Source organism: Hippocampus guttulatus, chromosome 18, assembly GCF_054856545.1.
Source record: "Hippocampus guttulatus isolate MCC_2025c chromosome 18, RoL_Hgut_1.0, whole genome shotgun sequence".
NCBI lineage: Eukaryota > Metazoa > Chordata > Actinopteri > Syngnathiformes > Syngnathidae > Hippocampus > Hippocampus guttulatus.
Window position 1 is genome coordinate 7,892,801 of NC_141278.1, and position 11,808 is coordinate 7,904,608.

Sequence of the window (11,808 nt, forward strand, 5' to 3'; positions counted from 1 at the left end):
AATTAAATTACAGAAAGGTGAACAAATAACAAATAAAACTTGTTTTCAATAATAGCAATGTGAAAGGTGATAGACCCAGCCAAACCGATATTTCAAGTGGGTTTTTTTTTCAGCTAATTTCTGAGGCTAAAACCCAGAATCCATTGTTTCAGGTTTTGCGCAACGACGTGCTGTCCCACCATGCAACGGTGGAGGCCGTCAACGCAGCGGCCGGCGAGCTCCTGGAGTCGTCCCCGGGAGACGAAGCCACCCACCTGAGGGAACAACTAGACCAGCTCAACCACAGCTGGCAGAACCTCTTGCTCAAGACGCAGGAGCGGCAGAAGTTGCTTGAAGCCGCCCTGCACCAGGTGAAATGTTAATTTGACTTTATTTCATGTATATGGCATACACCGCTCTTGGGGGGAGGTGGGGGGAGATTCAAAAACGACTTGACCTTTGTTAGTAGTTTGACCCTTTTTCAATGTTTGCTTGTAGGCAGAGGGCTTCCATGGGGAACTGGAGGAGTTCCTCCAGTGGATGAGGCGCACAGAGAGCCAGCTGTCTGCAGCCAAGCCCACCGGAGGCCTCCCCGAGACAGCCAGGGAGCAGCTGGAGCAGCACATGGTGACTAAGCAACATGACTCCTGATTTTGGATGCAAAAATGGAAATAACAAGCACGGAGAGGATCATAAAACACCAACACCATGCACCTAGCTAGATTCTAGCATTTACACACTCATGAATCCATGTGACATAAGCAGTTGTATGCGCTAGTTAAATTATCACTGCATTCAGCCATCCCGCTTACCTTTTATACCGGATATTCACAGGAGCTCCAAGGCCAGCTGACTCTGCGGGCCGATCAGTACAACCGGTTACTGAATGCTGGAGAGTCCATGCTTCTGGCTCGCGGTGGAGAGGACGCCGGACCGGGAACCACCCAGACCCAGCAAAACCTGGCCATGCTGCAGAACAAGTGGGCCAGCCTCAACACCAAGATGGACGACCGCCAGGTAAGACGATTTGTCGTTTGACAACAACATGATCACGTGACTGACTGTGAACTGTCAACTGCACAGGCCAAGCTGGAGGAGGCTCTCTCGCTGGCGACGACTTTTCAGACTTCCCTGCAGGACACCATCAACTGGCTGACGCAGGCTGAGCAGACGCTCAACATGGCCCAGCCGCCCAGCCTCCTCCTGGATACGGTCCTCTTCCAGATCGATGAGCACAAGGTAGAGCACGCCAGACGGGATATTTCCGCTCACATAAACACACGTGATGTGAACGTGGTTTCCGGCACGGCCTGCGTTCAGGTTTTTGTCAACGAGGTGAACACGCACCGCGAGCAGGTCCTGGCCCTGGAGAAGTCCGGTTCGCAGTTGCGCTTCGCCAGCTTGAAACAGGACGTGGTCATCATCAAGAACCTGTTGCTGAGCGTTCAGGCCCGCTGGGACAAGCTGGTCCAGAGGTCTCTAGACCGCGGGCGGCACCTGGACGAGGCTCGCAAGAGGGCCAAGCAGGTACTGAATCGGGATTTCCATTTTTTTTTCCTGCTAAATAATGATGACATTGGGATTGACATCATTCCGGCCTCCTTTATCCCTTGACATGGAATTTTGGACAATGGACCTGAATAGTTCCTTTATTATCCATCCATCCATTTTCTAATCCGCTTTGCCTATCCCAGCTGTCTTTGAGCAGCGAACAAGATGCCAGACATTATCAGAAAAAGCGCTACTTTTGTACCTTTGCTTGCATTATTCCTTTTAATTTTAAAAAAATCGTCATCTTTCCTCAGTTCCACGAGGCTTGGAGGAAGCTGACCGATTGGCTGGAGGAGGCAGAGAATCGACTGGACTCGGAGCTGGAGATCCCCAATGAACCGGACAAGATCAAAGTCCAGCTGACCAAACACAAGGTCCAGGAATCCTGTCAACACTGAGGTCCTTCCCATCGGACGTCCTTCCTCACGTCTTGTCTCGCTTGATCTTGCAGGAGTTCCAGAAGGCGCTGGGCTCCAAGCAGCCCGTCTACGACACCACGGTGAGGTCTGGCCGGGCCATGCGCGATAAAGCTCAGCTGCCGGCCGACACCCAGAAACTGGACCATCTGGTGGGCGAAGTCCGCGACAAGTGGGACACAGTCTGTGGGAAGAGCGTGGAGAGGTTAAAGGAGATTTTTTTTAATTCAAATTTTCATTCTGTTGTGTAATTAAAATGTATGATTTCATTTCATAATAATTGTATTAATTTTTTTTCAAATATACATTTTTTTCCATCCATCCATTGCTATTATTTTACTCAGTAGGTTAATTTATTACAATGAAATGTGTTTTAATTAATTACATTGTAAACACATTTCATTACTTACCATTTATCTCATATAAATATCCAAATTGGAAAAAAAAAAGAAAAATAACAGTTGTCTTTCACCAGGCAACACAAGCTGGAGGAGGCGTTGCTGTTCTCGGGTCAGTTTGCCGAGGCCCTCCAGGCTCTGGTAGACTGGCTGTACCGTGTGGAGCCTCAGCTGGCTGAAGATCTGCCTGTGCATGGTGACCTGGACCTGGTTTCTAACCTCATGGACTCTCATAAGGTGCCCACTTTGTTCTAGCTAAAAAGCCAGCCCGTGCGGCCTCACATACACCGTATGCCGTTCTTTTGTGGTTTGTGTGTGTGTGTGTATAACGGTCTGACACCCATGATGAGCCTCAATAACTCTGCATGCTGTACGAAACATGTTCCAGGCCTTCCAGAAAGAGATGGGAAAGAGAACGGGCAGCATTCAGGCCTTGAAGCGCTCCGGCCGAGAACTCATGGAGACAGGTCGGGACGACACGGCATGGGTCAAAGTTCAGCTGCAGGAGCTGAGCAACCGCTGGGAGACGGTGTGTGCTTTGTCCGTCACAAAGCAGACGCGACTACAGCAGGCACTCAAACAGGTAAGAAAAAGAAAAATTGTAAATGTTTCTTCAGTCACCTAGTAGTTTGAAATGATGATACCAATTTTTGTTTTTGTTTTTTGCTGCCGTGTGTCAGGCTGAGGAATTCCGCACGGCGGTGCAGATGCTACTGGAGTGGCTGTCCGAGGCCGAGCAGAGCCTTCGCTTCCGCGGTGTCCTTCCAGAGGAGGCAGAGACGCTCCAGGCATTGTTGCACACCCACCGCCAATTCATGGGCACCGTGGAGGAGAAGAGGGCAGAGGTCAACCGGGCAGCGGGCATGGGCGAGGCCATCCTCACCCTGTGCCACCCGGACTCCATTACCACCATCAAGCACTGGATCACTATCATCCGGGCGCGCTTTGAGGAGGTAAGTCAGCGTAGGGTCTAAAGTATGAATATCGTCACGGTGGTTTCGGGCAATGATTTTCAACAGGCGAGGGGGTAGGGGAAAAAAAAGTCTTTGGTTTTTGATGTATCATAGTACCAAGTGGCCTGAGTATACATCTTCACACCATACAAGAAGTGCCGTGTTTCATGTTTTTCATTGGTTGTTTTATATCTGAGGCCAAGCAGTGTTTATCATAAAAAAAGTATTTTATCACTATATTTGCTTGTCCCGACCAAGTCAAGTCAGCTTTATTGTCAAATATGCTCGATGTGCAACATACAGCACTGATTACATTTCTTTCCTGTCAACCACAGGAGAGAGGAGCCGCTGCGGGTACCGCTCACATAAAATAACGAAATAATACAACCAACACATAAGACAAAGACAGTCGTGCAATCCTAACCACTTTTTCTGCCTACACTTTGTTGTTTGAAGCAGATGAATGAGGAGAGAATCAAAGTGATGACTATGACCTGTGGAGTTCCGCAGGGCTCGATCCCGCGAAACCTTTTGTTTAATTTGTCCACGCTTTCATTCAGCAAATATTTAATTCTATGGCATTTAGGGGTACAAATGGTATTTATGTGTAACTGTTAAGCTTATGGCAGCCTTTGGGGAAAATCCATCCTCTTTAAGGGAAAGCTTTGAGTTTAACACACGTTTGTGTGTGGGTATAGGTGCTGACGTGGGCCAAGCAGCACGAGCAGCGTCTGGAGGCGGCACTGACCGAGGTTCTGAACAACGCCAACCTGCTGGAGGAGCTGCTGTCGTGGCTACAGTGGGCCGAGACAACCCTGGCGCAGAGAGACATGGAGCCCCTCCCACAGGACATCCCTCATGTCAAAGGACTCATTACAGAACACCAGGTCAGCATGTGTACAGGTTCAAATATTCTCATCAATGAGCTGATATCGGAAATTCTGATCAGTGTGTCTCAGTCATAGAGTGATCTGTGAATTCAGTTCCTAATGTTGTATTGTAGCCAATCCAAATGTTCTCTCTGTCTCAGATGTTCATGGAGGAGATGACGAGAAAGCAGCCGGACGTGGACAAAGTGACCAAAGGTTATAAAAGGAAACCCGCTGAACCTCCCAGCAGTCTGGCGGAGAGGAGAGGCCGTGAGTTTCTCACATATATTGATTAGTACTAATGATGCACCGATCACACTTTTTTTCAGACCAAGTATCTGCGTCGTCGTATCAGAACATTTTATGCGTACTGATGTACTCGACACTATTGGTCCTCTAGGGCGACAACAACAGCAGCAGCAGCATCATCATCAGCATCATCAGGCCTCAATGCAGGTTTCAGGGACCAACCCGCGACTCAATCAGCTGTGTGCACGCTGGCAGCAAGTTTGGCTTCAGGCGCTGGACCGCCAGCGAAAACTCAACGACGCTCTGGACAGGTTGGAGGAGGTACAACAGCATCATCGTGGTGTTTATATTTTCATGTCTTGACTAAAATAGAACATGCATGTAGGTCGGTTGATTATTATCCCGAAATCAAGTGAAACAGGAAGGATGAACGAACACCTTTGATGTGTGCTCGTTGCAGCTCAAAGAGTTTGCCAACTTCGACTTTGACGTGTGGCGGAAGAAGTACATGCGCTGGATGAACCACAAGAAGTCGCGGGTCATGGACTTCTTCCGTCGCATCGACAAGGATCAGGATGGGAAGATCACGCGGCAGGAGTTCATCGACGGCATCCTGGCGTCTAGTGCGTTCACCAGACACACACGCGCGCACACACGACTTGAGTTCATTACATTACAGGACAAACATGAAAAAAATCGCTCACATTAAAACTTTTTAATCTCTTTTCACCCTGTTAATTCTGTACATTTTTCCGCATTGAATTTTTCCTCTGCAGAGTTCCCCACCAGCAAGTTGGAGATGACGGCGGTGGCGGACATTTTCGACAGAGACGGTGACGGCTACATCGACTATTATGAATTTGTGGCCGCCCTGCATCCCAACAAGGATGCCTACAGACCAACCACGGATGCCGATAAGATTGAGGACGAGGTGAGCGTGCGGACTGGACCAAAGGGGTTGTAATTGCATCGAGATGCCAGAAAATGGTGCCAAAGCATCAACACCATTTCATTAGCGACTGTTCAATGCAACCAAACCACTTTCCACACGTGGTTTATGAATCGTACTAGCTTGCATACTAGCGTAAGTAAATATTTTTGTGTCATGTCCTGCAGGTGACTCGGCAGGTGGCTCAGTGTAAGTGTGCCAAGCGTTTCCAGGTGGAGCAAATAGGGGAGAACAAATACCGGGTAAGCTCAGCCAACTTTTTGGACTTCTCGTGTCCTACCGATACTTCTCGTGGTTGATGCCCAGAAATTATTTTGTCCACCTTTAGAGACAGTATTGTTTGACCCACTTGTGAATACATTTTTAGTTTCAACCAAAGGAACCTTGCTAACTAGCTAACCTCCCTGCATTCCTCATGTGTGCGTCTGCACCTTCATGCTTCTCCTCTCATGGTATCAAAGGAGAACATGATTTCATGTACACCTCGTGCTCCCAACCTCAAGTTCTCATCTCATGCTTTCACCACTTGACCTCACCATGTGGTCTCAACATCATCGTAGAAGATCAGAAATCAAATGCGCACTTCACGCCTCTTAACCGTGTGTTTATGTTTTCGTGATAGCAGATGAGAAAGTCATTAAATGTTCCCATCGACGCTCTTGTCTTGACTGTCACCAAGCGGTGTCATCTTATGAGAGATCAAATGCGCACCTTACGCTCTCACCTTGTACTCTCATGTTTGTCACATCGTGCGTGTGTGTGTGTCTGCTCGTGTTTGTGAGTCACTCCCACTTCTACCGCGTGTGAATCTCCAGGAGCATATTTGATGCCTTACAGTGGCGCCTCAACTTAAGTGTGACCCGCTTATAGGAGTTTTGAAGGATACGAGCTGCTAGCTTAATGCTAACGCACAATGCAATATGCTATAGGAGGGCTAACGAAACTAGCTTGAGGGTAGCAACAGTTGTAAACCTTTCAGCAACACGGTTTAAGCGGTCGCAACGCAATGCGGACGGAGCGTACAATGTTCGCAGGCCTATATTCTTTATCCTCTCCGTTGATTACAGTGGGGGGAAAGATGATTCGAGGTACACGGGGTTTGAGTTGCATGCGTGGCAATGAACAAATGAAACTCTTAAGTCAAGGCGTCACTGTACACGAAAAAAAGTATGTTTTTATTGTTGTTGTTGTGTTTATTGTTTCAATCGTCATCTCTTTCTTCCTTTCTTTCTTTTGTCCTTTCTATTTCCTCGCGCCGCCTCTGCCGGATATTTTGTGTAGTTCTTCCTCGGAAACCAGGTAACGCACTTCTGATGCTGTCACTGGCCGTGTGAAATCTGCTTCCTCGCAATCAGACTCTTCGTTATCGGACAAGGAATTTGTCTCCACTTGTTGGAGTTACTCGCGTATTACTGGAGGGAAGATATGATCAACAACATGTTTTATTTTCAATTTTGATGTCGGCAACGAACAAAAAAAAATAGTCGGAATGCCTGATTGGAAGCAGGTTTCTGCGCCCTTGTGAGTGATAATCCCTCAAGTGTTTTCTGTGCTTTGGACTGACGCTGGTGAAGGAATCAGGCTGCCAGGAGAATTTTCTTCTTCTTCTGCGGTGGGCTCACTGCAGACTTCTGCTTGTATCCCCCCCCCCCAAAAAAAAGTCTGGCGCGTAAGCAATCTGTGGTCTGCTGCATATTCTGTTGTTAAATTGAATCCTTTTTAATCATAGAAGTAATATGAAATTAAATTGTATATAAAAAATTACATTTTGATAAAAGTGACGTATGTAATAAAAGTGCCTTTTTTTTCCTCAATTTTTTAAACCGGTTAATGTATTTGAATTTTACTATATATAGATAGTTACAAGTGGTCACGCAATTTTTCAAGTCAAAATAAATTGCGATCACATTAACATTTTTTTGCACGTTTGAAGTTGAAACTTTTTTTACCCAGCTGAGAAATTGTTTTTTAAAAAATATTTAATAATTGACTTTTATTGAATATTGTACATTGTACACTGCTCAAAAAATAAAGGGAAGACTTAAACAGCCCAATGTAAGCTCCAAGTGTTCCCTTTTTTTTTTTATTGGAGCAGTTTAATTCGCATTTTTCATGAACACAAGCGGCCCCTCCCCCCTTTTTCCTTCCATCGGACATCCCTGCTGTAAAATGAAACGTCCGATCATGCAAAAGGCTTCCTTCCTTCCGATGGGAGATTGTGGCTGAAAATTGACCTTCCGGTGCATGTTTAGCCTGCATGGCTGCTTGGTTTGGTGTGACTCTCGAATGTATTTCAAGCGCTCTTTGTCTTGACGTCTCATCCCCCCCCCTCCCCGCGCAGTTCGGCGACTCGCAGCAGCTCCGTCTGGTGCGCATCCTACGCAGCACCGTTATGGTGCGGGTGGGCGGAGGCTGGATGGCGCTGGACGAGTTCCTGGTCAAGAACGATCCGTGTCGAGGTAAGTCAAAACAAAAAAAAACATCACAATCCACGGTGGTCAGAATCCAAAGCAGGGAAAGCCGGAATTTGTTCCGGGTGTCGATGCATGGGTGACCATGCAAAATCGCCATCGCTCACTTTTAGTTGTTTTCACCAAGCAGTCCAGTTTATTTGCGTTCCCATTTAGATGCACACGAGTACTGTAACAAGTGCAATGGTGTCTTGACTTTATGACCGTATGTTAAAATCCTGGAGTGTGTTGAGTCATATCAATCGGTCTGGCTGGAGGCGGACGCCTCGCAATTTGAAACGCCTGGTGTGTCCATCCTCACCTTCTTCTTTGTACTCTTGAATATTTGATGACTAGTGCAAAGTAGTGCATGATGCATGCTCCTTCTCTTTTCTTCCCCCCTTCCCTCCTTTTTCCCTTCCATTCCTTTCTCCCTTCCAGTTCAACATCCCGGACTTAAGATCCTTCGCTCTGACTCCAGTAGCTCCATCTCATCCCGTATAGGTTGGACGACTTCTCTGGCTCTTTCTTGACTCCTCCCCGTCAGGGCTTTTTTCTTTTTCTCATTCTTTTCGTTTGTTGGTTTTTGCTCGCCGATGCCACCACTAATGTTGTGATCCCTTCGATTCCCACGTCATCGTTTGTCCTGCCACCCCCCCCCCCCCGCCCCCGACCACGCGTTAGGTTGCTGCTTGTTTGTGTGCGCGTCTGGTTGTTTCACATTGTCTCCTGTCTCTCTCAGTGGCAGTCACTCCAGGCTATTTCTGCTGCAGAGGTATCTACCCTTCCTCCTCTCTCTCTCTCCATCTGTCCATCCTTCCATCCGGCTGTCTGACCATTCACTCACTGTCCATCTTAATCCACACAGCTGACTTTCGAGACTGTGTGTGTGTGTGGTGTCTTTTGCAGTTGCGATCATATGGATGTTGCCGCCGCTCGCTCAAAGGCCCGCCCGGGTTTTCGAAAAATTTGGAAATACATCTTGTTGGTTGTTTAAGTTGCTTAATACCCGGGCAGGCTGCCTGCCTGTCTTTCAACGTGGCTCCTCTCAGATTTTCAATGGAGATTTAAGAAAAAAATATATATTTTTTGTCCACGTTATAAGCTTATGTCCACCAAAAAAAAACAAAAAAACACTTAAATGGATAAAAGCACTGATACGCACTCCTTGAACAGTTGTCGCATAAGACACAATTACTGAGAAATTACTACACGCTCGCATACAGTAGCTACGCATAAGAACTGCAAGTTGTACTCTTGACATACATAGATATATATATTTTTGGTCTTGCAATTGTCATTTAGTGAAAAACACTCCTCGCCCGTGTGCCACTTCAATTCAGTCCACGCACCTATGACAGAATGTCGATGTACAAAGTGAAGTGCTGCACTGCTGCTTACCTGCAATGTGCTTCTTGATATTCCTGTGCACTTTTCATGCAATGTTCTTCTCGCCGCTCCCATTGAATATTAATATGAATTGTGGTGATGATGTTTGTAGCTTCTGCGGGCTTGCTGTGTGCTTGAATTGGGGGGGGGGGGGCTGCCGCACTTTGTGGGATCAGAGAGCGCTGCTCATTGAATAGAAACAATCGTTCAAAATGAGCCCACCCGCCCAAGCACGTGCAATGCTTTGAAACAAGCGTTCACTGCAATGGAATCAACAATGCGCTCGTGTCGATTTGAACTTTTATCTTGATTATTGTTGCAATTATTTATTATTAATTATTAATTCATTCATTCATTTGATTTCTTCATACACATTTTTTAAAATTCATAGCAGTGTTAACTATATTTTTTATTTATAATTGCCAATTTTAAATTCTCGTGGGCTCGCCGCTTGTGGGAGGGGCCAAAGGAATTTCTTTTTTTTTCTTACTACGTTTTGCATATTTTTATTTACAAATGATTTTTTTAAACTAATTACTTTTGCATGTTTATATTTAAAAAAAAAAAAACAATTATTAGCTGTTGTGCTTGCGTTGCAGCACGCGGGCGCACCAACCTGGAGCTCCGAGAGAAGTTCATCCTTCCCGAAGGGACGCCGCAAAGCGTGTGTGCCTTCCGCTCGCGCGGCCGCCGCTCCAAGCCCGGCTCCCGCAATGCCTCGCCCACCCGCTCCTCGTCGTCGGCCTCCCACAGCGGCGCCTCGGCACCCTCCACGCCGGCCACGCCGACCGCGTCGACCTCCACCAGGGTAGGTGCTATCGCCTTTTTTCCTCAAGCCTAAGCCTAGTGTTCGATGTTAACATGTTTTTCTCTCGTCGTCGTTAATCTTCCTTCATGCTTTTCTTTTTTTTTTTCTCCAATTTTCTGATCAATTAAACTTAATTTTACAAAATCTTTTCTCACACAATTAAACTGTCAAAATTGCTCGCTGGTCTCCGCATCTTCTGCTTTGCTCTCCGTTGGCGACACATCCGCATCCCTCCGCATCACCTTTTCGCCCCTCGCAACTTCTGGTCTTCCTTCCTTTCTTGCTGTCCATCGTTACCTTGCTCCTTCCCGTCTTCGGTCTGTCCGTCTTTCTTCTCTCTGCTTGCTTCCTTCATTGCACCCTGTCTGTCTTTCCTGATGTCCTCGTCGCTACTTTCTGGCTCCCGTTGCCTGCGTCACTATTTCCTGGCTCCCCCCCACTTAGTCATCACACACTCACTCTCGCGACTACGCCAAGCCGTGGTTGACGCACAGTAAAAGTGCGTCGGCGACCAAGTGTCAGTGCTGCCCGGATGTCAGCGGGGACGAGGTAACGACACAAGACCCACGCAGACATAACATCCACCTGCTCCCGCCTTAGCCCTCTTGCTAAATGCCGACCGCACTCGCCAAGCCAATTCATAAAAAAAACATATAAAATATTTTTTTTAAATTGCAATTATTTTGTTGCATCTCTAATGAATCATTTGTGTGTATGAGAGAGACACTCGTCCTGTTATGTATAATAATTATTGGTCTTTGCTATTCTAATAGTTAAGTACCATATTGACCCGAATATAAGACGTGTTTTTTGCATTGAAATAAGTATGATGGGGGTCGTCTTATACTCGGGGTCTAGACATTATACTCATTCGCGACGCTAGATGGCGCCAGACATCATTGAAGTGAATGCTGAACTTGACTCCCCACGCCAAAGTGAACCCCTGTCACGAAGAATAAAAATAAAAATGGCGGTTGCACGAAGAAGAAAAATAACAATTGCGGTAAGAAGGAAAAGGCAAGAAAATAATAGAAGAGATAACAGAAAATGGAGAAACGTAGTAACAATCTGGAGAAAAGTGGGTCGAAGATCGGCAGCTGAGGAGGAGTTATCATGTAATTTACATTTCAAAAACCAGAAGCCATTCATTTACGAATGTGATTGCACTTTAGTTTACTTATTTAAATGTTCAGATATTAAGATTTGAATGAGGCAAAATAAGATGCTTTTTCTCTCAAATATATTGTTAGAATCATTTGTTTCAGATGTACTGTAATTATTTTCTGTATAAAAATTAATTTCGTGTTCAAAAAGTTTTTTTCAAACTTGAGTCTTGAAAAAGAAGGGGTTGTCTTATAATCAGGGCCGTCTTATATTCGGGCCAATGCGGCAATACTTTGTTTTGCAACAATTTTTGACAATTTATTATTACTATTGCTTTCTCCTCTTACCATTATGATGTCGAATATTAGGATGATTGTGACGGCACACACACACACTCACTGCTTTTGAATTCAGTCGTGAACGAGACACAGCGTAAGCCGACACTCGTCGCCTCTTCTTCGCGCAGGGGCCGTCGTCGGGCTCCAAGCTGAAGCGTCCAACCTTCCATTCCAGTCGCGGCTCACTGACAGGTGAAAACGGCGGGTCGACGCACGGCGCCAAACGAAATGGTGAGACCCCAGCAACCTACTTCACATTGCAGAGGTCACATGACTTGCGTCGGCGTGATTTTTTGCCGTAGTCAACTGGGACTTGTTTGCAAATGTGAAGATGAGGACTTTGGACTTTGGCATA

At 46.3% G+C, this 11,808-nt stretch overlaps 1 protein-coding gene across 1 annotated transcript in view; it reads left to right on the forward strand.

Moving 5' to 3' along the window:
- The window catches only part of macf1a (microtubule actin crosslinking factor 1a), a 74,782-nt gene that overhangs the window by 61,165 nt on the left and 1,809 nt on the right, over positions 1-11,808 (forward strand). Inside the window, exons 77-99 of the mRNA XM_086136148.1 lie at positions 153-350; positions 478-606; positions 814-996; positions 1,063-1,218; positions 1,300-1,506; positions 1,785-1,904; positions 1,982-2,151; positions 2,422-2,581; positions 2,733-2,927; positions 3,025-3,297; positions 3,996-4,184; positions 4,328-4,436; positions 4,567-4,736; positions 4,876-5,038; positions 5,192-5,346; positions 5,532-5,606; positions 6,646-6,663; positions 7,706-7,823; positions 8,256-8,318; positions 8,557-8,589; positions 9,803-10,011; positions 10,456-10,560; positions 11,582-11,684. Of these exons, the coding sequence (XP_085992274.1) occupies positions 153-350; positions 478-606; positions 814-996; positions 1,063-1,218; positions 1,300-1,506; positions 1,785-1,904; positions 1,982-2,151; positions 2,422-2,581; positions 2,733-2,927; positions 3,025-3,297; positions 3,996-4,184; positions 4,328-4,436; positions 4,567-4,736; positions 4,876-5,038; positions 5,192-5,346; positions 5,532-5,606; positions 6,646-6,663; positions 7,706-7,823; positions 8,256-8,318; positions 8,557-8,589; positions 9,803-10,011; positions 10,456-10,560; positions 11,582-11,684 (3,301 nt within the window). The remainder of the gene's footprint in view (positions 1-152; positions 351-477; positions 607-813; positions 997-1,062; positions 1,219-1,299; positions 1,507-1,784; positions 1,905-1,981; positions 2,152-2,421; positions 2,582-2,732; positions 2,928-3,024; positions 3,298-3,995; positions 4,185-4,327; positions 4,437-4,566; positions 4,737-4,875; positions 5,039-5,191; positions 5,347-5,531; positions 5,607-6,645; positions 6,664-7,705; positions 7,824-8,255; positions 8,319-8,556; positions 8,590-9,802; positions 10,012-10,455; positions 10,561-11,581; positions 11,685-11,808) is intronic.